The following is a 27,093-nucleotide window of genomic DNA, read 5'->3' as shown; positions in this document are numbered from 1 at the left end:
TAGAAATGGAAATGGAGTAGATAAACCATCCAAACACTGTTGTTTCTGTAGAGGTATAGAACTTGATATTTTAAAATTTAATCTTTGAGAATAAAAAAATATTTGTATATATATAGCAATATTTGATTTGTTTTAGAAGTTGAACCAAAAAATATAAGTCTTTCCTGAATCCTATCCAAGGCTGTTGTCTTCTATCCACATTAACTTGGGAATAAGCAACGCTAAACCCAGTGAGACTTACTTATTGGTATACCTATAAACAATTGACCTGCACTGACTGGGATTAGCAAGTCAATTCCCATTATGTTCAGGATCTTAAGGACATGTATTAAAATATTCCATTAAAAAGCAGGTAGTCTTTGGAAAATCTGGCTTTAGAATCCACCAAGAGTTGAGTATTCAGTTGGCTTTCAGCAAGTCAGCCACCCTTTTTATCCTCAGCTTCACATCTTCTAGAACATATCCAGGATGAGGAAGGCACCCTAAGCTTTGGTGTGTGTGCGTGTGCGTGCGTGCATGCGTGTGTGTGTGTGTGTGTGTGTGTGTGCAATCCTCTGTACATTACAAAGTAGTTTAGCATAAAGAATGGGTGTAATGATCAGACATGAGGCTCTTGGCCATATGCTGAAATTAGAGTTACCAGGGTTCTTTGAGGGAAATACAGTTAAACCATACAGTTTGGACATCTGTCCTATGCACACTTATACTAGAATAAGGCTTTAGAAATCCATCAGGTGTGGCATTTTGTTTAAAGAGTTCTCAGCCTGTAAGTTGCTTCTGTCAAAAGCATGATTCACATACCAGTCCTGAGGGCTGTTCACAATAGACTGTCAAAGCACTATGATTCCACTTTAAATGCTGTGACCACATCCTGTGGAATCCTGGAGTTTGTACTTTGGCGAGGTAGTAAAGCTCTTTGGCTGAGAATTCTAAATACTCACTCCAACATGCAAATCCCAGGCTTCCGTAAGATGTAGCCTTGGCATTTAAAGTGGAATTATCATGCTGTAACTGTGTAGTATGAGAGGGGCATGGCAGTTTAGAGATATCTCTCCTGTGAATGCTACACAGAAGCAAACTAGTTATGGAGTTTAGAAACCTTGAAGAGGACAATCCTTTAGGTTTCATTCAGAGGTTAGCCCCACTGAGTTCAATTAGACTTACTCCCATAAGTAAGTATGGGACTGCAGGAAGGTGTAAAAAAGCAGGGTGCACAAAACACACAGCTTTAATGATGTTATGGCACTCCCTTGCTAGTCCTCACTGCATGCATTGGGATTCATTTTTGTATAAATGTTCATAGTACCATGATATCCATTAGAATTAATGGCACTAGTGTACACTGCAGTGCAATGCATTTTATTTGTAGAGATTTAGGTCAAACCTGTTTTGCCGTGCACTGTGCTATGTAGGTGAGATTGGTTGCTCTTAGAAGGGAAGGTGAGTAATGGACATGGCAGTAAGACACTACATAGATGGTGTGCATTAATCATTCAGCCCTGCCCTAAAGCTGAAGCATTTGTAAGCATTACAGTGCTAAGGTATAAGTACCAAGACACTTTTGGGAGAGTATCGCACCCTTAAATCCTGCTGGGAGAGACGCATGATCTAAAAGGCAAGAATGGGTATTATCATACTTATCTATGCCCAGCCTGTAAGCAGCCCATATCCTTCCAGACAGCCCGTCTGCAACCTGGACTTCTCCCATGCCTTTTTTACAAACAAGATTTCCCCATTCTAAAAAAAAGCCATGGGAGAAGTCCAGGTTGCAGACGGGCTGCCTGGGAAGATACAGGCTGCCTACAGCCCGGGCAAGGGCAGGCATTTTCATCTTTTAGATCTCCCGGTGAGATTGATGGGTGAAATAATCTTCATCGATAATACCTGGTTTTGTCTTTTAGATCTCACATCTCTCCTGGCAGGATTTAAGGATGCGAATCTCCTTGCTATCAATAGTAAGAAGAGCAAAATTTGATAAGAATGAGCAACATGAATTTGCACTGTACTCTGTTTGCCCCAGAGCTCTGAAAAATTATCAAAAGTTGATGAGCTGAAGTTCAAAAAATGATCAGACACATCCTGATTTGCTTGTACTGGAGAGTGAACTGTATCTGTCTCAGTTCATTCAGGGTGTATATATATTGCAGAAATAATATAGCTTGACACCACTTTAACTTCTATGGCTCCATCCTACAGAATCCTGGGAATTGTAATTTTGTGAGGCACCAGCAGTCTTTGGCAGAGAAGGCTAAAGTTTCTGTTGTAATCTGCCTTGATTCCTCCGGAAAAAGGCAGAATATAAATAAATCATATTATTATTATTATTATTATTATTATTATTATTATTATTATTATTATTGGCCTTGTAAAACTTCAAATCCCAGGAGTTCACAGGATGGAGCTAAAGCACTGTATGTGGTGTCAAACTGCATTATTTCTACAGTGTAGATGCACCCTTTGTGATTAAAAGATGATGAGTAGAGGGACTGATATGTTTCCCTATAGTGGTTTTTTTTTAGCAGAGTTGCCTAAAGATTCTAGAAATAATGGCATAATAGACATACCTTTGTTAAATATGTGCTTATAGTAGCCAAGGTAAACAACTCATTAACCTAGAACATAAGCGATATCCTTGCTCCAATACCAAAACAACAAATTGATAGGATCCAATGAATGATAACATATAAATCAAGTAGACAGCCAACAAATGAAATCTACAGATTTTTTTTGAAAAATATTATAAAGCTGTTCAGGAATTTAGCAATTAGCTTATTTGTAAAATAGCCTAATTTCTTTTGTTAAAAAAAAGGCAAGAAAAAGACAAAAGCAAAACCCCAGTGCTTTAAATCATGGCTTCATAGGGACAAGACAGTTCTGTGTTGCTGCTGCATCTTTCTCTCACTCCCTCACTGTCTTTTGTTCATGAAAATAATTCATGGAAACCACAGTGTTTTTCATGCTTCTTTCCATGGATGGGTCAGCTCTGCGCTTCATCATGTCAAAAAAATTTTTTTTCACAAGCTGGGACTGGTGATAAAACCAAAAGGTCTCCAAAGTCTCAATAGAGGAGTCATTTTGCTAAATGGAAACTTTGTTTCAAAAATAAAAACAAAAAAATCACTTAAATGATTATTTTTTAAAAAATAATAATAATGAAGGCCCCCCCCCCAAGTCAATAACTGCAAAGTAGCCAGTGAGAAGAGGAAAAGAAGAAGTGGCTTGGAAAGCTGCATAATGCCCTCCCCAGAAACTGGTCTTTGTGGAAGGAGGTGGAGAATAATGAAGAAAAGAAATTTGCAGTCTCTTTTTGATTACATATGTGTATTTTTTAATCTTCTGTATCTGGAAAAGAAAAAGAGAGAGAAAGAGAGAGAGAAAGTTGTCAATGTTCCTCTCCTACTGGTTCAAGAAGTAGAGAAAAATGGAACAAAAAATAGTCTCTATAAATATAATGCTCTCCAAGTTATTAAAGCAAATCCATTCTTTGAATGCCTCTTTTCATCTGGCTTCCACAAAAGAGGGGGGGGGGGTTTGTATAAGGAAGCTCAGGTGAACCCCAGGTTTTGCAGAAATAAAGAGGAATTTTAAAAATATTTAGAAGGGAAACCTGAAGGGGTAGAAAGCCCTGAAAATACCCATCTAGAGAACAATCATATTCAGTGACCACAAAATGCTTCCAAGCCTTCAGGGGACAAAGTTGTACAGTAACTAGTTGCAAATAGCTAATTACCTCTCTGATTAATTCTTCCCCCCCCCCCCCCCCAGTACCAGCATTTTAGAACATCTTAAGATAGTAATTCCACAAGAACAAATTCCACCTCTTTTGCATTGCAAACTTTTGTAGCACCTTTGAGACTGACTGAGAGAAAGTTCTTTCTTTCAGTTAGGGCCCAAACAGACAAGCCAAATTAAAGATGCTTCTGGTCACTTTGGAGGTATACTGTTTAAACGATGTATGTGTCCTAAGAGGCCAGAAGCCATGCCAAAGCTATGCTCCAGTCCTAAGGACTGGGGTGCAGCATTGGCGCAGCTTCTGGCCTCTTAAGACGCGCGTGTCATTTAAACAGCATACCTCCAAAGTTACCCGAAGCACCTTTATTTTAACTTGTCTGTTCAGGCCCTTAGTTTCAAAAGTACTACAAGATCTCTCTACATACTGATGCTACAGACTAACATGGTTATATCTTTGGCTTTTACTTTTAGTTACAATAGGTGTGGCTCTCCTAAATGGTGTTGGGGAAAGTTCAGGTGATTCAAGCAGTAGCTCATGCATGATGTGCCCTGTGCTCTGTTGTGGGTGTTGAGACACCCACAACGTGGACAGAGAAAGAGAATGTGTGTGTATTTTATACCACAGGACAGGAATTTGTGGCATTCAGATGCTCTGGAGTAATACAGTGATCCCTTCACATTTGCAGGTGTTAAGGGGATCAAGATCTCCGCAAATGTGAAAAACTGTGAATTACCCTCCCCACCTCAGCAGCCATTTCCAGGGTGGGAGGGCAGGAGAACAGGAATGCTCCTTTCCTCTATCATTCCCACCCTGCAAAGCTATTCTAGGATGTCACAGCCGCAGTGTAATGGCAGCCTCCCATCCATAAGGGGGGCACCATGATGACATAAGCAACGTGCAACATATAGACGTCGTTGCGTGTCACTCAGTTTTTCCGGGTTCTTTTGGGGGCGGAGGGACACCATGCCACCTCCAGCCTGCCCTTTTGGGGCAGTATGTACCGGGCCAACATTACACAAAGGTGCAATATTTTTCAGTAAGATATCCATGTTTGTCTATTTCAGCAAGGGAGAAAAGGGTAGAGGCAGGGAGAAAAGGAAGGTAAATCTCGCAACACTTTTCAAACTAATTTTATTTTAGAAGGAGGTTTCATGGATAAATCCATTTCTTCGCAAAAGCTCATGCTAAAATAAATCAGTTTGTTTCAACTATGCTGTTATATTCTCCACCCCTTTTTCTTTTTTTCTTTCTTCTTCCTTTTCAAAGGGGTACCACAGTATTATGACTGAGACTAAACAAGAGTCAATTTCACTCCTTTTGCAGTATAACCTGAATATTCAGTTACTTTTATAGTTACAGGGTATGTAGCCTCACTAAAAGACAGAAGAATAATATCACATGCCTCAAATATAGGCTTTTGCTGGCACCTCAGGCTCTGTTGTGGGTGCTAAGGAAATTATGAGGTTGACTGAAACAGAGTGTGCCTTTCACCACAGGCTAGTGGTGTGTAACACTCAGATTTTTTTTTAAAGTCACAAATAACACAAATATTTAATCTCACACTTTTTCAACAATTATGAATGATCATGATAATGAACCATTTCTTGGGAGGGCCTTGGAACTAAAATTATAATTAATTACTTTTTCATGGTACATTTCCAAGCTTTGTATGTTTTCTCTGGTACTGAACTATGGCTCATCCAGAAAGACAGCAGGGGGATGGATTATAAAGTTTCCATCCCCAATACCACTTGATGATTTTAAGTAAAAATTAAAATATTGGAAGATTCAGTCACAGTCCGCCCACATTGCATCTGTTTTCACCTTCAGTTGAAATGGCCGTTACCCATTGCCAAAAAATAGGGCAAAAGAGGACACACATTTATGTAAACGTTGCACATGCTAACTTCACTGTATTGTTGCATACCTTCATTTGCATGATACAATTTAGAGACAGTTATTATAATTTTTATTATAATTTTATTAGGAATACACTACATCTTACAATGGTAGGGAGGGCCATAGCCAGGTATGCTTTTACACTACACACACACACACATATCTCCAAGGATACAAATCATATACAACTCTTCAAATCAGAGGATTCTTTCAAACCGAAGACTGTCCCCTGATAGATCTTCAAACTGAAGTCTGTATCTGATATTCTCACCTCCAGAATCTATGGAGGTAAAGTGCTCCTTTGCACTGATTGCACTGCACTGATGAGAACATTGCACTGATGAGAGATTCTGAATGAGAACCAATTCAAAGTCTGTATTTATGAATACAGCAAGTTGCCTTATTTGGCAGTAGACCATTGATCCATCTAGCTCAATATTGCCAATTTTGACTACCATCACTCATCACACCTGCATGTCCAAAACATAACACCTGCATGTCCAAAACCTGCAGGTCCAAAACTATAATACCTGCATATCCAAATCTATGTCCAAAACCTGCACTCCCAAACCTAGTAATAACTACTAACTAGTCCTCAGTTAGTAGATTCTCCTACCAAATACGTTATGTCCGTGTGTTGATATGTGCTTAACATCATATGCAGTTGTTTATTGTTCCAGTTTCCTAAAAACTGAGGAAGTATTCAAAATGATTGCTCATCAGCACACCAGTATGGTAACAAGCAGCTTGGATTTGAACAGATGTATTGAATCTTGCATAAGCAGAGATCTTTAGGGTATTAAATGAAATAAACCTAAGGTCAGAGACATAGTCATGTTAGTCTATGGTCAAAAACACACTGCAAAAATAATCTAGTTTGAGACCACTTTAACTAACCTCACTCAGTGCTAGGGAAATCTGGGAATTCCCTAGCATTGAACCAGAGCAGATAAAGCAGTCTCAAACTAGATTATTTCTACAGTGTGTTTTGCACCTATGTGTATGTGATAGTCTATATCAGTATACAAAGGATCTTGTAGCGTCTTCAAAACTAACTGAGAGAAAGAAGATTGTATTCAGAAACTTATTTGTAGCTTATGCTATACATTTATTTCCATTTACAAGGAAAGGTCCTTTGCTACAAGGTCTCCTTGTAAACCTGAAGTATTACCCAATTCTGAAATATTGTAACCCAAGCAAAATTTTGTTGTAGACAGCTGGGAGGATATTAGGGTGGATAAAATTAACAGTTTGTTGAAATATTGGAAATATTGGTATGTGAGGCAGAAAATGTACAGCATAATTAATTAATTAATTAATTAATGGCAACTAGTTTTTATATCAAGAAGAAATAAAAAGTTTCAGACTGCCTAACAGAAAGGCCGTCCCTTGTTTGGGAGCCATTCTGCTTTCATGTAATAAACCACATGTAACTAGATTTCATGTGGAAAAATGACAAGTCACTATATCCTGTAAATGGATAGTTTGCCAGTGATTATCATTTTATGTTTATGTATGAAAAAATTTTCACCTGAAGACTTACTGAGCCCACTTTTCAACCACTAAAATGTCTGTGTAAATTGCTCCTGTGTTTAGGCTTTGCCAGTGAGGAAGATAGTACTGCATTTATTCCCAGTCATGGTTCTATTATGTCAAAGCCATGGCTTGATTTATTCAGCCTGAAATCCCAAATATATTTAGAAAGATTAATTAAACAGGGAGACTTCCTTCTGGGTTAACATGCACAGGTTTGCACTTTTAACTACAGGTATGTGAGTAATTTTGCTGAGATGAAAAATAGCAGTAAGGAAAGCAACAAATGGCTCCAATTTCAGATTCTCTCCTTAGCAATGCTGTAAAATATATTTTAGCCACTAGGTGGAAACATTGCTTAGGTTATCAGACAGCTAAAATAATCATGTTAGAATGTGGGTTGAATTTGTGTCGTTCACATGAATTTCAAATGCACCTGATTATGTTTAGCTGTGACCTACAACAAACTTGCAAAACCTGGGATAATTGATAATCGGGAGGGGGATAGTTTTCCTGTAAGATTCACATTGTCAGCTGTGGAAATAACCAACATGGATAGACCCGGGACAAATAAGGGCAAAACTCTGCATGTCTTGAATGTGTTTCAAATACATCCTCATTATGGACTTCATCTGTGGGCAACAAAACTCACATAGATGCGCACAGATGTGCATAGGTGCGATACTGATAATGAGTGGGAAACACAAATCAAGAATGCATGAATGAGATTATTCACACAGTGGCAGAAATCAATAAAATAAAGCCAGGTACAACAATTCTGCAGTCATAACTGACCCCTTTGCCCCACTATCCAAATGCTGGTATTTCTCATGCAAGGCTTTCTGTGCAATAATAATGACATGTCAATTGGTTTTCTTAGTTGATCACTAACAGAGAGCTCAGTTTTTTTATTTCACTTTAATTTCTGCTCAAACATCCCAGCCAAGCATATCAGCATTGCTGACAATCATAACCTGAAACACAGAAGGAGGAAGGAGAAAAAATATGTCCCTCACTCCAATGAGCTGCAGCTAGGAGACCTTTGGGACTTGAAAGGGTCCCATTAAACATTTGGAATCCTATTAAACATTAAGCACTACAGCAATGCTCAACTCTGAATGGTACTATTACAGTTCTCTGTTTAAGCAACAGTAGCCCCACCCTGCAATCCCACACAGCAGCTAAATATCTCAGTTCTACACTGTGTTTGTGTGGTACTATAAGGGACCCCCGTGTTTAACTAAAGAAATACAGTATATTAGAATTGCTGTTTGTTAACTGACTAGGACTGTTTATGACTATGATTTTGGGGTAAGACTGAATGATGATTTGAGGTCTCAAAGAAAGTTAGAATTCAGCTATTGTAAAGACTAGTTTCAGATTTTGCAATTCTTGCATAAGATTTTGTTTGGGAACACACTGCTTCTCTATCTGGCTAAAACACCTTGGACATAAACATTAGAGGTTTTCCTGTTTTATAAATAAGGTTATCATGAACCAGAACAATTTCTGCAGTTACAAAATATGATTCCAAGAATATAAACATGCTTGCTAACGCCACAGAATGAAGATTGTGAAATATAACCAGGTGGGAGGGAGAAACGGGGGTTTGGGTTTTCCTGTTTGCACTTGTCTATAAAACACTTGTGAGAAGGATACTGGAGGCTCGCTTTGCATCCCAGGATGCTCGAATCTTGGTACCGTAAATAAATTTCTGGGCCTTCTGAAACTTCAGCTGGTCTAGTGGTTATTCTGGGCCTGGTTTCTGCTTCCGTACAATGAGGCATGAGGTAAAATTATTATTTTTAAAGCATGATTAACATCCATTTATACTTCTCACTAAGAGATACATAATAGTGAACAGTTATTGTATGTGCAAGAATGGTTCATTCAAGTATTTAAGAGACATAAATCACAGCTTAGAGGCAGACAAAACAAGTCCCAGATTTTGTTCCTGTTCTTTCAGATTTTATGCTGGGCTAGGTTAAAATCAACTGACCTGGGACGCTCACATAAAAAGTCTCTAATCATACTGGAAACTGATAGAAAATATTTAGGGATAAAAAAAATGGGTATGGATCTCCAAAATAAAATCAGAAAGAACAGGAACAAAATCTGGAATGTTTTGGTCTTTTTAATCCACCTGGATGTTTCATTAGACTGAGCTACTTTTGTAATTCCTTGTTGTTCCAGTTCTTGTCATCAGGAACAGCCACATCATTCTGCCTTGCAACTGTAGCACTAATTGATAGGCAGAAACAAAGGTTCTAAATCTAAAATGTGAGTTCATTAAAAGACAAAGTTTCAGTTCTTTCTCCTCTCACAGTGAAGGAATTCAAAGCTGAAGGTGTTCTAGATTTAGTACACTGGCAGAGCAATGGGGGGCTTTGAACCAGGAGTGGCCAAATGTGCCTGGATGGGGCTCATTCCTCCACACCCATCCACTGGCTGCACCCAAACATCTCAACATAATAGAAGTGATGGTACACCATTACAGGGTGCCAGTTGGCACCGATTTTCAGCCCAAGAAGCAGCATTTGGGATATCTGGGTTCTAAGAATAGAGCGGGGGCCAGCATGGTATAGTGGTTTGAGTGTTGGACTATGACTCTGGAGACCAGGGTCTGATTCGCAGCTCAGCCATGAAACCCACTGAGTGATATTGAGCACGTCACACATTCTCAGCCTCAGGGGAAGGCAATGGCAAAACTCTTCTGAACAAATCTTGCCAAGAAAATCCTATGATAGGTTTCCCTTAGGGGTCCAATCCACACTGTAGAAATAATCCAGTTTGACACTGCTTTAACTGCCCTGTCTCAGTGCTAGGGAATCCTGAAAATTGTAGTTTATTGTGGCACCTGAGCACTCTTACAGAGAAGGCTAAATGTCTCACAAAATTACAGTTCCCAGATTTCCTTAGCACTGAGCTAGGGCAGTTAAAACAGTGTCAAACTGGATTATTTCTGTAGTATGGATTGTCTCAGGGTTGCTATAAATTGGAACACAGCAACAACAATAACCATAGGGGTAAACCACTGCATTTACATGTGCTTCAGGGTATTTTGGCAAGTAAGTATCATCTGATTGTTTTTAAAGGAGGGCTTCAGGAGCTTTGTAGGTCTAGTGAGGGAGCTTTGGGAACAGCAAATGTGGGGTTCATGGGGTACAAGTGGCACATAGGCCACACTTTCCACACCATGATTTATAGCTAGTATTATTACACAGACATTCCCACACTTTTACTCTACTAACTCCAAAATAGCTACCACCATTTGTGGAATAATGGGGCAATTTTGATATCCCATTCATGCAAGTTTGCAACAGCCAAGGTGGCAATCCCAACTGGGACCATTGTGGTGGACTTTTTACCCTGCATGGCCGCAATCGGGAACAAAGCCTTTCATGGTTGTTTCTGTTTGCATTAGGGAGAAAGTTCCAACTGAAGCTCATGGGAGATTTACTCATAATGTAAAGAGTGGATGTGGAAAAGTGATCTGGACTGGGGCTATACTGAGGGCAAAGAATTTAAACCACTCTCATCCTCCAAATGTCCTGGATTCTGTCTTCCTCCTTCCTTCTGTTATTTTATTTTGAAAACCATCCATACAATTATTAACCACATCTAATTTGACCTTCCCGTATACCTCCCTAACCCCACTACACCCCCCCCCCCCAAAGGTGTTATACAGAGAAAAATGAATCAGGGCAGATTTATGTTTCCCATTCACTTCTTTCCTGTATAACATATAATAACTTGTTCATTTCTCTCATAGTGATATACAAAAGTCCAAATCAATGTAATACTGCCATACATTACCTGCAGCCAAAGCCTTTCTACTATCGCCTGCCTGGACTTTTTACTGTGATTAAGAAACAGGAGAGAAAATAAGATTCCTTGCCCTCTGATTTCTTTAACTAATTTCCCTGATCTTTGCTATCTGACTTCTTATTGTCATCTTTTAATTCCCCTGGAAGTGATAAATCATGCAAACCAGAAGGATCTTCAGTCTGTGAAGTGGTTATAAGATGCTTCTAACCCAATTAATGGTTGAGATACACAGCAGGTATAGGGATAATACTGTTTTTGCTCAGATTGGCTTCAGCTATCCACTCCAGTTGTTCATATGTGCTAGAAAGTATAGTCCCTAGATAATAAATCACGGTCTCTTTTTAAAATATATATATGGTATATACTTGGGGGTGCCTTATTATAGTTTTGCCAGTGTGAGTTTCTCAACTTGTCATTTGTCACAGCTTAGTTCCCTCCACAGGATCAATAAACATTAAATCACTGTCAACTGGAAGCCTATTAAAGGTGATGCACATAGTATATGAAGGTATGCCGATAAAAACATAACACACAGTCTAACTAGCTCTTTCACATACTGAGGTAACTGATTCATATCTGCCAATTTGCTTCTGGTGCTGCTGATCACATTAGAAGTCTTAAGCAGCTTGGGGCCTCAGCATAGGAAGGAGTGCTTCTCCCTATGTATGCCTGCACTAGGAGTGAGGTCTGACAGAGAAGTCCTCCTCTGAGTCCAACCAGTAGGAGAAATATGGTGGGGGAAAGACATGAGGTGGGCTTTCTTAGCTTAGCACCCAAGAATAATCTTCCCTTGATGGTGTGACTGGGCCAATGTAGGGTTGATGTTTTTTTTTCCAGTACTAGGACAAGACATATCTTTTTATTAAAACCTATGGGGCCTAACTTACTTGGGGGTGGGGGTGGATTCCAACTCTTTCCACCTCAACTGTTTTAGCCTTTTAAAGCTAATTTAACTTGTTGAATTGTTTTAGTTTGTTTTAATTATTGGTTGATTTTAATCAGGTATTGTTTGAATTGTTAATACTGTTTTATCTTTTTGCTGCCCTGAGGTCTCACAATAAAGGAGTGGCATAAAATATTTTGATTAATTCATTCAAAAAATTACAGTGTGACAATTATATATATATATATATATATATATATATATATATTCAAATATATCTCAACTGGAAAGGCTAACACTCGCAATTATTAAGTCATTGGAGGGCAGGTTATTGCAGCATAAATATCAGCCAGGAGAGTATTAATTACTCTCATCTGAGCTGTCTGAAAGAACACATAATTTATTTTTCTGTTGTTTTGATTGATTTTCACCAAACAAGATATTAAAAACCAAGAATTTAAAAATGTACAGATTTTCCATAATTTAAAAACGACAGCCTGACTTCTGTTGCTTACCCCGGCAAAAGTAGAGCCACTGAACCAATGGGATTTGCCTATATATTAGTATTCATCAATTCATTCAGTGAATTTACTCCAACTTGGACTAACCAACAGGATTCAGGCAGTGAAACGATAATCCAAAAGATTATCTGTATACAGAGCAGTCTATCTTATATGATATTTGGCTGGGCAGACACCTTAGCACCTACAGTATAGTGGGAAACTGAAATGATAAGAGCTGGAAGCTATCAGGAAATGTACTCATCTATTTCCTCTCTACCACCCTTTTGCCCCTGCCATTTCTGAAATCCCTACTTCAACTTTTGAGCCATGTGACTGGGGAAAAATAGGTGATTCCACTTCTCTACTGTAAATCCGTATACCTAGAGAAAATTGGGAACTGCAAATCTCTGTGCAGACTAGGGTTCTGCCATACATATTTTTATCACACTTTAAAGCAGGGGTGAGGTAAGTGTGGGCTATAGGCCACACTGATGAACAAAAGGGCCCAAAAAGACAGGCCAAAATAAAGCTGCTTCAGGTCACCTTGGAGGTATGCTGTTTAAATGATGCATGCGTCCTAAGAGGCCAGAAGCCACGCCAAAGCCATGCTCCAGCCCTAAGGACTGGAGCACAGCTTTGGCGCAGCTTCTGGACTCTTAAGATGTATGAGTCATTTAAACAGCATACCTCCAAAGTGACCCAAAGCAACTTTCTTTTGGCCTGTCTGTTCGGCCCCAAAGTATTTTGCTCCAAAATGGCCACAAAGATTGCCTAGGGAGACAGTGTTAACAGGCTTGGGCGGGGTTGGCATATTTTGGGTTCCCTCAGAATTCCATTTCCAGGTCACATTCTGTTGGGGGGGAGTCCTTTCTTTTGCCTAAAATGGCTTAGGTGAAAATACCCCCTATGGCTCCTAGGGGGGAATTTGAGGGCAAAAAAAAATATCAGTATCTCAGGTACAGAAATGGTGTAGCCCTCCAAGGTCTCCTGAGGGATCAATATGCATTCCTAACCTCTGACAGTTGCCCACACTTTTTTTATAGACTAAATTCCTGGGAAGGTTTTGGGAAACAGGCTCAAAGCTCATTTAGTAGTTCTACCAATAGTGAACATATCTAAAACTGCCAGATATAATAAAATCACACATGTCCCAAGGATACAGGTAAGCTTGTAATTAGAAGAAATTAGACTAGCGATACTGAGTGAAGTAAAATTACACAATAGTAAACTGATGATCTCTTGAGTACTTATCTTGACTCAACCAGTAACATATAAAGCAAGCAAATATTTGGCAGGGCAGATAGGGCAGAAAAGATGCTCCAAGTACCCAGGAAGTAGATAACAATAGCATTTGCAGATGTTGTTGAAGCAGAAAGGGAAGCAGAGGCATTCCTTTTTCTTAATCAGTTCTCCTCAAATCAGTGATCAGTCCTGTCAAACTTGACAATCATGCATTAGACCAGTATGACCAGTCCGAAGCGCTAGAAGCAAAGGTCCAGCACAAGAAATATATGTTCAGCACCTTGTGTTGCACTTGTGCACTGTCACCAGGAATCTGGACTATGGCACTAATCTAAACTGGGTGACAGGGTTACACTGAATTGTTAGCAATGTGACTCAAATCAGGGTTCATATTCAGGGGTAGCCATGCTGGCCATACATCAAAATAAACAAAATAAAATCTACAAAAGAGTGATACATTATTGACCGATCAAAATTACAGAAAGCAAATAAATAATTCATGTTTTCAAAGCTCCACTGGCTTCTTCAGGAATCATACAGGAGGGAGAAAAAAAGTGATGGTGTTAGGGGTCACATTTTGTATAGATGGCTTAGAGGAATTTCAAGTTGGCTTAGAGGGATTTCAGTGTGGGCAGAAGCCACACCATTCCTGGCCATGTGCAGACTAAGAACAAGAGAGTAAAATTTAAACTCCCTTAGCAACAGTGCAGTAACTCCTTTTGAGATGCAGGATGTCTCTGTCTAAGGGGAAGCCACAGGCCCCTTATTTGAGCAGAGAATACTGAATTTTTCAAGATGTTTCTGTATTCCTACATCTGGAAAAACATTTGAGTGCTGTTTATGTAAAGGTTCAACCAATTATAGTAAATAATAATAATAATAATAATAATAATAATAATAATAATAATAGGTTTTATTTATATACCACCCAATCACTGGGAATCCGAGCGGTTTACAATATAATAACCTTTGCTAGAGGTAGAAACCTCAAAGAGTTGTTTCAGTCCTTCCTTCCCACTTGTTTAGGATTCCTTTCTTTCAACCTCCAACAAAGGTAAAACATTTGGGGGGTTTGGAATATAATTTTCTGAGTCAGTTTAATACTAATGCAGGAATCATTGTTTTCACTCCAAACCTGTTGTGTGAAACAGTCATGTAACAAAATCTAATTGGTTATGGTGTGTTATCATTCCACTTGCTATGGGATTTGTGATTGGCTGGGGTGGCCTATGTTAGAATGGCTCAGAAAAATGTGATACTGCCAAAAGTATCAAGTGGCACATTGAAAAAGCAGCCAAAAAATTTAACATGGACTCCCATCTCAGCACACACTTGATAAGGAAAAAAAATGACTCCTTCCTGAACCTCATCTAACAGAATAAATGAAATCAGAAACTGCACAGGACAGCCTTCCTAACAAGAGCAGTCTGGAGACAGTTCTTAAAAGACTAGAACCCAATACTATAAACATGTCAGATCTATTAGGTTTGTCCCCTAAGATATTCATTTCTTGTCATTTAAAGAATGGAGCTTAAACTCATCCTTTTGCATTTCAGTTCTGAAATGGCTTTGCTTGGAAAAAGGACCAACATGGCACTATTATAAGCAAGCAGTACCAAACAAGGAACAAACTTGAAGTTCAGCACTTCTTTGTTGGTTTTTACTCTATCAGAAGGACTAACAACAATGGGAAATTCGTATTTCTTTCACCAACCCAAGACAAAAGATGGTAGGATGGCCAGGTTCATTAAAACCCCACCCAAACATTAAATTAACTTAGGTCCAAAACACACTGCAGGAATAATCAAGTTTGAGACCGCTTTAACTGCCCTGGCTCAGTGCTAGGGAATCCTAAGAACTGTAGTTTATAGTGGCACCAGAGCTCTCTGACAGAGAAGACTAAGAACCTTATCGCACACGCAATTTTAAACGTTTTGGGGACTGAAGGAGGACGCTCGTGTGCGCATACGTCCGGCAGAAAACGGAATTTATCGCACAAGAAGACATCCTCCAAGAGGCCCCGTTCTGTCCCCCGGCGCGCACCCATTCCCATCCAGTCCTGACGGGTGCCATTTTTTGCTGACAGAAGGTAATCCATTAGGACTGGACGCAAACGGGTGCACACCGGGGGACGGAACGGGGCCTCTTGGAGGATGTCTTTGTGTGCGATAAACTCTGTTTTCTGCCGGACTTGCGCGCACACAAGCGTCCTCCTTCAGTCCCCAAAATGTTTAAAATTGTGTGTGCAATAAGGTCCTAAATGTCTCACAAAACTACAGTTCCCAGGATTCCCTAGCATTGAACTAGCAGTTAAAGCGTCCTCAAACCAGATTATTTCCATAGTGTGTTTTGGACCTCAGTGTCCCTTCTGAAAAGACACAGAAGCTTTTGCAAAAACAGGTTTCAAACTAAGTCAGAGAGACTATTCCCGCTTGAACTTTCACAGAACTGAATTTCCTAATGAATAAAGTAGCTTTGGGGACTTAGAATAGCTGTTCATCTCTGCTGCATGGTAGAATGGTGAACATAATGGACTCTAGAAATAAATGATGTAACTATCCCCAGATGGCAAAAGTCCAATAAAGAAGGGTGTTACACATCCAAAGAGATTAATGTTGTGTATCAGTACATTAAAATCCCTCTCTTCTAAAACCATGTGGGCAACTAATTGAGTGTCCTAGTGAATGATATAGCCAAAGTGAGTTATCAGAGGCAGCAAAACACAGTTCATTCCAAAATGTTAAGTACTTACTGTCAGGTTAACACAAATATTTAACTAAATGTAATTTCTCATTAAATTGTACCATTATTTAATTTATTTATATTATGAGCCATTAACTTTTGCAATTATAACATCAACAAATGGAATACAAAACAAGAGAACTCTTATCACAGAAAAGAATAGGGGAACAGCACTGGGCAATTGGAGATAACAGTAGGGATGTACTTTGACTACCGCATCTCTTTCCTAACCTGGAAATGTGTAGAGAAGGCAATGCCACTCCAAAAACAGTACCAACTTGCACAAAAGTTCCTGCAGCTGGCACCCAGGTCAAGAACCCAGCTTGAGTGCACATAGGCTTTCATAAGCCAGGGAAAGGCTGGATACAGCAAAACTAGGTCCCCAATCCAGAGGTCAGTGAAGGGGTCTTCACTGCATAAAAGTTTTCTTCAGTTGGAGAGAAACTATGCACACCAAAGCTGGGTACCAGTAGGGCAATGATATCAGGCTCACCTAACAACATCTGGCTTGTTAAAAAAAGGTTGGTAGGGAGTCATCAAGCCTCTGTCTGTCTGTCTGTCTGTCTGTCTGTCTGTCTGTCTGTCTCTCTCTCTCTCTCTCTCTCTCTCTCTGTGTGTGTGTGTGTGTGTGTGAGAGAGAGAGAGAGAGAGAGAGAGAGAGAGAGAGAGTGAGTGAGAGTGAGTGAGTCAGAGTCATCTATAATCATCCCAGATGATCACTAGACTGTATACTGGAAAGTTTTAACTTAAATTGGTGGGTAGATATAAGCATCTGATTTTCACATTATATGCCAGCTCCAGATCTACCAAACATACAAATCATTTTGACAACAAATTTACCTCTTCACGGCCTGTCCAAGGAAGGACTTACCATTCTGTATTTGCTGTTTCTGCTCTCCTGCTGATGGATTGGACTCTGACTCCTTTTCCACCTGAGTGACATTTTTCCCTTGAGAAGCTTCACATTTGTTATCACCAGTCTGACGAGTCCCGTTTACATTACTTTTACTAGCTTCTGTGCTCTTACTGTCTCCTGAATTTCCTTCTTTACTCTTATCAGTTTTGGTAGTAGTGCTTTCTTCAACTTGTTTTTTCCCTTCCTTCTCTTCTGTTTTTTTCTCATCTGCCCCCTGCTGAGCACTTTCCTCTGCTTCTTTTTTTGCTTTTTCTTCTGCATCCTCAGCAAAAGAAAAATAGGAGAGAAGAAAAAAACTATTAGTGGTCAACCAGAATGGAACTTTCATCTCATTTTTATATTTGGGATGTAAGTCCCAATTTTGAGCTTTCAAAATGATAATTTGAACCAGTAATTTTTGGCCTTTGTAATCTATAAACAAGGGACATTTCATTTTTAAATATATATATATATATATATATATATATATATATATATATATATATATGCAGATTCATGATGATCTAATCATTTATTGATAATAGCTATAATTCTTTCCACATATAAGCTTCTTGCACAGCACTTGGAGGAACGTGAACAGAAAGAGGGAATACATGTGTTACCGTACGGGATAAAGCCGCCAGTGTCGCCAGGAGTCCCCAAGCTGTTCCCCAGCCATTCTTGGCAGTCGATTTTGAAGAACGGTTCAAAATCATCCTTCAAAACCGGCTGCCATGGAACAAATGGGCAACGCCTTGGGGACTCCCGACAGCATCGGTGGCATTCTCCCGTGCGATTTCCCTCCTATTCCGTTCCATTCTGTTGCATTGTGTTCCCGTCCCTCCTAATGCTGTGGGATAAGCTTAATTGACTTGGGAGCAGGCATATAAGATTGCAGGGTCTTTACTACTCCAAACTTTGCGACTTTGTACTTTGAGGAGACCTCTGAGGCCTGTATTCGACTATGGTCAGCTCTGAGAAGAACTTTGTACAGCTAATGCTGTTCTTCACTGACAGTAAGCCAGAGAGCAGCAATGCATATGTGCTTTTCTTCCCATTTCAGGAGCTGGGTGATTGTTACACCATCTATTTTTCCATTCCTTCATTTCCTCTTAATATGCATAACAAGGATAGGCATAGTGAACTGTAGATCACATGTGGCCCACCAACCCCCTCCAACCCTTACTGTACATACTTTTCAGTCAGTTTTTATCCCCAAATCACATGGAAATTTTCTGAATGTGTGAAAACACATGAAAATGCCCACATCCCATCTCCACAAGCAGCCCAGAACCCTGTACTAACCCCCAAATATTTCTGTTTTCATTTTTAGTCCTTCTCAAAATGGCAACAGGATGTCACATGACATTACTTCTTTGCATCCTTTTGAGTGGAACTGCAGAGGAAACAGAGATATTTGGGCTTGTTGGGGGTGTGATGCATGGCAGGAATTGGCCTCTGGCCCCCACACAGTTCTCCACCTTTGATGTATAATCTGCTGCAGCTATTGAAAGGTTATACATAAATGAATGCTATTTTGGGAGAAAGGCAGGATATAAATAAATAAATAAATAAATAAATAAATAAACATTTAAATGTAAACATGCATTGCTTACTTTGCTCTTTTCTTTGGAGTCTAATTCTAAAGAACAGGTTAGTTTTTAATTGACTGAATTGGGAACTTAACTTTTGTAAGTGTTTTCCTAATGTGCTAACTGTGCTTTTCCAACACTAAAGCGACATTCACTGTTGGTATTTTAATGTTTGTACAATGTCATTATGGAGAGAAAAAAGGACTGTTAAGAGGACAGTTATGAGTTTACCTGGTGTTGAACTCAAGGGGGGGGGTAAACTACACATTACCTTAAATATACAATGTAATGAGCTCACACATTATTACCTTTGGTTGCTTGTGCTTTCCACTTTTCTCGGTTTTGTTGCACCACCTCAGTCCAGGTGGTTTTAAAACATGTGAAGTCCACAGTGAGTATGGAACAGTTGAGTGAGGCACTTCCTTCAGATCCAGTGCTCTTGACACTTGATCGTTTAACTTCGGAGGGGCTAATGCTATTCAGACTGGGATACAAAACAAGAATTACTACTACTACTACTGCCACTATAACTGTTGCTGCAGTACAACATAGACAATGAAGACATTGTAACACACACACACACACACACACACACACACAAGTACTGAAGAAATTATAGGGGAAAAAACAGGAAAAATGATGCATTTAAGGTAAATTCTCCTGTCTCCTGTTTTAGTGCTTTCACCATTTGCTGAATGAATTATTCTTGCTATGAGGCTTTTACTTTTTTAAAAAAATAATTATTAGTAAGTTTTTTAACATTAGTTTAAATGAAACTGTACATATTTAACATAAATTACACTGATGCAGGTTTTAGTTCAGGAATTTAAATCCCTCCTTTTGGCAAGTAAGTAATGAAGCATTTTTGACGCTTTTACCCCATGCCCATCAACTATTGTTGTTGCTGCTGCTGTTGTTGCTGTTATTATTATTATTCCCTTTGTCCATGCAATTCTAAGTACTGCTCTTTTTTAATGCTTACAGGTCGGTAAAACATAGTTTGATTTATTCAGTCTATCTGTCACTCTTGCAATGGCACAAGTGGGCTTCTCGTAATTTTGACCATTAAGTTACTGCAAAGTAATTAAATGATCACCCACACTGACTATACAAGCAAAGCTTCTAAGGAACCTCTGAAATAAGGCATGGATATTTTAAACTATACTTTTCTGTCTCACAAGAGACAAATTTATTTGCCCATCAACCTTAAATTTTAGTCACTGGATTGAAATCCAGACATAATCATGCTTGGAGCAGACCCACTGAAATCAATGGGAAAAGTAAACCATGGCTAACGTAGATAAGACTAAATTCAGATCCAACTGGGAATAAGAGAACTCTATTCACACTGTATAATTGAACTCCCATTGCAATATATCACAGATACAGACCTGGAACGCCTAAACCCTGTCATGCCAGAGTGGGAGGCTTCCTCAATGAGAGGTGTTACAATCTTTTCTGTCATATCAGTCAGCACAGTGAAAGTGGGTTCCACAATGAAATCAATAAAACCTTTAAAAAAAAGAAATAGACAATGGAATCATCAGCTATATCAATGGAAATACATTTATAAAAATGGATGAACAAATGTCTACAGTAAATATATAAAAATGTCTGAGAGGATGTGCATCCTGTCAAAAAGATGTTGCCATCTAAGAACATTATTGCCCCAGCCTGCTGAATGGAAGCATACCAGGAAGCATCATTTATTATCACACTTTTCTCTCAATAGCACTTTAGTATTGCTTTGTGATCCATGGTAGCATGCTCTGTTTTCTGCACTGTTGCCATAACAAGGCCTTCTGACCCTGTATGCCCAACCTTGTACATGCATGCCTTTCAGGTTTTTTAAAGGTTTTTTTTTACTGCAATTGCAAAATTATGTCAATAGCTGTACAATAAAAGAAAAATAGAAAAGGAAAGGAAAACAGGACCTTGAGAATAGCAAGAGGGTAGTGAGAGATAGGAGTAGAATCAGACCGAATCTGGCTGTCTGAGAAACAAAACTGCGGTGGGAGAAACTTATTGCACAGAAATCTATAGTAGAAAAGCAGTGTGATTGGGAGGCATTCATGGGTTTTACCCATGCTCCAGGAATTGATGGAATGTAAACTAGCTCCAGGTCAGATACAGTGTTGTGAAGTAAGTAATGGCCAAAGACACTATTATCCTATGAAAATGGCACCTTATGAGCCTCATGTGATAAAGTCCTCAATGTAGAGTAATTCTTTAAATGAGGAAAATAAAATGTTGCAGGCAACTCAACATAAAGCAGATGGGGTTCAGCTTGTTTTGTATGGTTTTGTGTGAATCTAAGCCAAATTTCTAATAAAGCTGGTTATGACCCAGCTTGGAAAATGAAACTGATGGAAGCAGCATACTAATGAAGCTATATTAAGATATCATAGATGTACAAAGAGAAGCAGCACATAAATTCCCTTGAACTTTCTTATTCTAAACTTCACATTTAATATATCAGCAAGAGCAGTTAAACGTAATTTTGGGTATTTTCTGTAAATGTAATTTGATATTCAGTGACTGGGATGTTCTTAAAAAATAATCTAATAATAAAAATTTGCTTGTACCAAGTGTTTAAGATCAAGTGTTTAATATCAAAAGTAATATCTTGTAGTAGTTGGTGCATATTTCAGACCAATAAAATTGAAAACCCATTTTTACGTATTATTCACTGTTCATAGAGCAAATGAAACAAATAGGGTACTGTGTGACATGACTTATCTAGAGAAGCACCATTATTAAAGAATCTGTCAAATGTAATTATGATTTTACATAATCCACTTATTTAATGTAGTTTGCAAGGGACACTGGCCCTACTTTCCATTGGCTAGAATTCATTATATCTTTCATTTTATGTCAGGAACTGAAAGTATTGAGAACAACATTTTAAACCAGAGATCCTGGAACCAAACCCCAGTGGATAGCAAGGGCCCTCTATATCTAATTCTTCTTACAACAGCTCTATTTTGTTGTATCAATATTTAAATTCCTGGTTTGAAGACAATCAAAATGGAAGCAATAACCCATCCATTTCTTCATTCCAGCATGAGAACAAATGCTATTGCTTCAAATAGGGAAATGTTTGAGTCTCCAGATGTGGTAAGGATTGTGTTTGGGAATGATGATGGCTACAGTCCAACAACTTTTAAAGGGACACATTTCCCATGCCTGGTTTGAAGAAATAAGTAAAGGAAATCAGGAAAACCAATGCTATTATTGGCTGCTCAAAAGCTGAAAATGTAGGTTATAAAGCACACAAGGTTCCAATAAACATTGTGGTGGCCCACTAATATGGCTAATGTATAGTGGATTTGAGCATCTCCAATCATTAATATTTGCTCAACATGTACTGAAACAGTGGGCTTCCTCTTTCCAATCAAACATCAAAAATGAGAAAAATAAATGCCACTACACTAATCACCAGAAAGAGCCATAGATGACAATAAAGAGCAAAGTCTCCAATCAAACAAGCCTCCTACAGGCTCAGACAGAAGGAAAAGATTTTACATCTTTTAAGCCTCCTGTTGAGCAACAGAAAATTCTTGGCATGGCATTCTACTGCAATTTGGCCTAACTGATGAGAAAGCAGACTGACTTTCAGATATCGGCACTGAATTCATGGTGAAATATTTAGAAAAGCTGGCATTTAAACATAGACCCTGGCATTTAAATTATTTCATTTCACCAGGCATACAACACCCTAAAGATTGATTAACTCTCCATTGTTGAATGCAGTTCTTCATAATTGCAAAATACAAAGCTCTTTGAACAGGCACAGTTTCTGAAAACTTTACATACAAATGCATATGTGAACTCAAGTCTGGGTACCTAAATCTCCCCTACTATACAATTTGTACATCATATTTTTTTCTTTTCCAAATGTATAAATTATGCACTCCACAGTTGGCTAACTTTTCTTCTCCAAAACAAGACACTTTGCCGACTATTCCACATTAGACTTGAGGTTCAAAAAGTGGGTGCAGAATATAACAAAAATTTGGTAGAATTCTAACAGATGGAGGAATGTGAGAGAAGGAAAAGAATGTATTTTATGGGGTCACCTTGGTTTTATCAATGGCACCATTATCTCCATCAAATTCAGCAGGAAGGCTCCTGTTTGTCATATTTGTTATACTTATTCTGTCACTATAGATAATCTGCAGTCTGTGGTTTATTTTTCTATAGTACTTCTTGAAAGAAAATGAATTAACTACATGTAACTAGGAAATTGTTATCAATCACATAAGTAGAACCATAACGGAATATTCTCCTATTAAGGCCAATGCGATTTTAGGTTACATCAATAGAAGTATAGTGTCTAGATCAAGGGAAGTAATAGTACCACTCTATTCTACCTTAGTCAGGTCCCATCTGGAACACTGTGTCCAGTTCTGGACACCACAATTCAAAAAGGATGTTGAGAAACTGGAGCATGTCCAAAGGTGGGTGATTAAAATGGTAAAGGGTCTGGAAACCATGTCCTATGAGGAACGACTTAAGGAGCTGTGGATGTTTAGCCTGGAGAAGAGAAGGTTAAGAGGTGATATGATAGCTCTGTTTAAATATTTGAAGAGATGTCATATTGAGGAGGGAGCAAGCTTGTTTTCTGCTGCTCCAGAGACTAGAACATGGAACGATGGATGCAAACTATAAGAAAAGAGATTTCACTTCAACATTAGGAATGTCCTGACAGTAAGGGCTGTTTGACAGTGGAACACACTCCCTCGGAGAGCGATGGAGTCTCCTTCCTTAGAGGTCTTTAAACAGAGCCTGGATGGTATGCTTTGATGGAGAATTCCTGCATGGTAAGGAGTTGGACTGGATGGCCCTTGTGGTCTCTTCCAACTCCATGATTCCATGACACCATCACTGAGGCTAAGGACACCTTATGTTTTGTGCACAGGCAAGGGAAGGAAATGGAACAGTTCCTAATTTAATCACAGAATCAGTATATACAGCCATTAAGCAATTGGCCACTGAGCAGTCAAATAAGAAATGAACATTTTATAATGTTAGCGTATGGGATTTACATAAAGAATATGGTATTTAATGATAGTGAGATGCAGTAAATGTTCACAAATTAAATAAAATGTTAAAACAGCACAGGACTGTATAAATCAGTCTTTAGTACTGATTGAATGCTTGGCTTGTTTGCTATAATTATCTTTGCTGACAGTGTAATTCAACATTAATTCTCCAGTGTAATGAATAAGAGTACTTTGATTAAAGATGAAATTATGTCTGAAATTCTGGCCAGAAAAATAAGATCAAGGGATACATTTCCCTCCACTGGGCTACTTTATGAGAAGTGAATCTAATCAGGCTTAGTGCTACCACCCAAAGATATGATATTCTTTAAATTCCAGGGACTGAACTGCAAAAGCATCCATGCAAAATATGGCTGTACTGCTGATCTGCAGCCCAATCATAAATACTATCTAGTTCCTCCTAAAAACTTTTGGCTTTCACCTAAGTAAAAACATCCAGATTTGCTTCAAAACTATAATTCAAACAATATCAAATATCAAATCTACTACAGCTATTTAATTATTGGTGTTGTTTTTTAAATAAAAAACATTTATTCCTTTCCCTTCACATTACACCTCAGCTGTCTATCCTGTAAAGGTGGAATTACAGGCTTGAAGGCATGTAATTCTTCATTAATTTTGTTCTTGAAAACAAGTTACACTATCAATTTTCTTCATGCTGTTACACTGTCAATTTTCTTCATGCTGTGAGAAAATCTTCAAACATGTCTAGGTGTCAAAGACTATTTGCAGATCAGGACTTTTTCTGTTCAAATTCACATGTGGTATTTTTGAGCTAAAAAATAATACTCACATAATAGTCTGCACAGAAATATTCATTTCAAATTAAATGCTGTTTCCTGTAGAGAAAAATTGCTTTTTTTCTCTGCAAAAATGCCACATGCATCATGCTGGACTTTGTGATGTCTGGCAAGGTAAGGAGTAAGGTGTAAACAGTCCAGTTTTGCCACAGAGTTTCTAGAAAAGTCCATGAAAAACTAGAGGTAAGTTACCCTTGGGTAAAGACTGTTTACCCCATGGTCAGGTCTGAACTTCCAGATCTATATCTGGCCTAGCAAAATCAAGCCCAATCCTGCCCCCCAGGGTTTTGGCATGCGTCATCTGAATGACATGAGGTCAGGGAGAACATGGGTCTTTTTGCCTGTGAGGACAATCCCCAGGTAAAACAAGAAATGGAATGTACAGACAATGCAACACCACACCATTGCATTTCCAATTTCTATGTTTCGTTGTAAAAGCTGGACAGTGAAGAAAGCTGGTAGGAAGAAAATCAACTGCCTCTGCCTTTGTACCATCACCATATCAGAGAAGTAAAGTAAACTGTGTTGAAAACAAGTGGACACTGAATGCTGATTTAGCTATAGAGTATGATTGCACTGTCCATACAAAGAGTAACAGAATGAGAGGCACAGAATTGTATGCTATGGTTTTTAATTTAGACTGAATAGAACTCATGCTTCAAAATTAATTCAGTTACATTTTAGAACTGCCCTTTTAAGCTAGTAAAGTTTAACAATGGTAGAATACTTATATCATTACAAGGGTATAATTATCATTGAAAATCACTGGAATCTTATTCCTTTGTTTTTATATAATACAGAATAACACCTCCTAAGCAACTGTTTCCCTGCTAAAACATATTCTTCTGCTTCAGAAAAGCAGCATTAATAGAGGTACCTACCTATCTGAGACTGAGGAACCATAGTGGATTTCCGGTCACACAATGGGGAAAAAGGAAGCCCTAGTTCAGCTTCTTTGTCACCCTGAAGAATAAAGAGAAGGGACAACAGGTTATGTATAAAATAATGTGGACAGCATAGATCATGGTTTTGTGGATTTTCCTATCATCTCAACAGGACTTGCACATGGGAAAGAGGTACTGTGACCTTACTAATGAATGCCAAAAGGGGAGAAAGAGATTGAGAGAGAGAGATACAGTCTGGCCATAAGACAGTTTTGAAAAGATTCCCATGGTTACTCATATATTATTTTTTCAGTGGGACTTTGGACCTTTCTCCCATAAAAATGGTAGATGACACCTCCATTCCTAGTTACTTGAGGGAAGTACAGTACAAAAATCCCAACTGCCCAGGAATAATTTTCCTGGGTTGTCTGGTTTATGGCCTTTCTGACTTAGTTATTAGTTAAAGTATAAAAGCCACAATTTTTCAACAGTGATCAACATTTCTGAACAAAAGTCAGCAACATAAAACTGACACTTCACATGCCCTCTAGGACTCACACATGTGTACTAATGCCACAGATTTTTCAGCTTCGCCTTGGTCCAGAATTTCACATCAGATGGTGATGTGAGAGACAGGGTCACCAACCAATTTAGTGGAGGAAGGCAGCCTGTTTCCCATTTGCAGTAGTTCCTGAGAAGAGGTCTTAGTGGCTACAGAGCCTGAAGTCCTGGCAGCAGTCTATCAGGACGACAAAGGGCAATTCGGGAGGAAGTAGCTCTTTGTTGCTAATGCCTCTGTTTACCAATATGTAAGGGATCTCAACTATTGTACTAGGATGACAGTAAGTAAAGATGCTTTCAGGGGTGTGGGCATAGGCATGGAAGAGATATCTCTTCTTTTCCAGGCCCTCAGATAAGCACAACAAATATACAGCCGACCCTTCTTATACATGGATTTTTAATACACAGATTCAAGCATCCACAGTTTGAAAATGTTCAAAAAAAGTATCAATTTCAAATATCAAACCTTGATTTTCCATTTTTTATAAAGGACGCTAATTTGCTATGTCATTACATTTAATGGGACATGAGCATCCACGGATTTTGTTGTCCATGAGGGATTGTGAAACCAAACCCCAGCTTATACTTTAGGTAGGAAATGAAGGTTGATTTTTTGAAAAAGTACCTACACTGCCTTTTTCCAAAACTTTTATTGAGAACTATTATAAACAGCACTCATTACAAGGCTTCCTATAAATGAGTAAAGATCATTCTAGCTCTGGATCATAAATAACAAACATAGTTTGGACAGAGTGATATACTGTATATACTTATCTATAAATCTAAAAATGTATGCCCAAAAATTGACCCCAAAATCCCAGGTCAACTTATTTCCTGACCAGTATGGTAATGTGATAGCAGCTCTTTCAGATTTCCCCATGCAGTCGCAGAGCAGTTTATTTCTTGTGCCAAGCAGAAAGAGTCTGGGTGAC

General features: G+C 38.7%; 1 protein-coding gene across 5 annotated transcripts in view; it reads right to left on the bottom strand.

Annotated features, from left to right (window-relative positions):
• PDE1C (phosphodiesterase 1C) overlaps nt 1–27,093 on the bottom strand; it is a 280,396-nt gene that overhangs the window by 15,706 nt on the left and 237,597 nt on the right. For 4 of the 5 annotated variants that reach the window (XR_016281913.1, XM_089532634.1, XM_089532636.1 and 1 more), the window contains 4 exons: nt 25,598–25,679; nt 20,242–20,362; nt 19,159–19,334; nt 17,235–17,534 (listed from right to left, as the gene is read on the bottom strand). Coding sequence is in view for 4 of the 5 variants with exons in the window: in XM_089532634.1 (XP_089388760.1) it covers nt 17,235–17,534; nt 19,159–19,334; nt 20,242–20,362; nt 25,598–25,679 (679 nt within the window). In the remaining variant the exon portion in view is untranslated. Of the gene's footprint in view, nt 1–3,180; nt 3,343–17,234; nt 17,535–19,158; nt 19,335–20,241; nt 20,363–25,597; nt 25,680–27,093 lie in introns of those variants that run through there. The other variant, XM_089532638.1, reaches the window with a different exon arrangement.

This window comes from Sceloporus occidentalis, unplaced genomic scaffold, assembly GCF_023333645.1.
Source record: "Sceloporus occidentalis isolate IW3139 unplaced genomic scaffold, rSceOcc1.0.p SCAF_7, whole genome shotgun sequence".
Taxonomy (NCBI): Eukaryota; Metazoa; Chordata; class Lepidosauria; order Squamata; family Phrynosomatidae; genus Sceloporus; species Sceloporus occidentalis.
The sequence above is the reverse complement of the archived record's forward strand: the minus strand, read 5'-3'. Positions and strand labels throughout refer to the sequence as shown.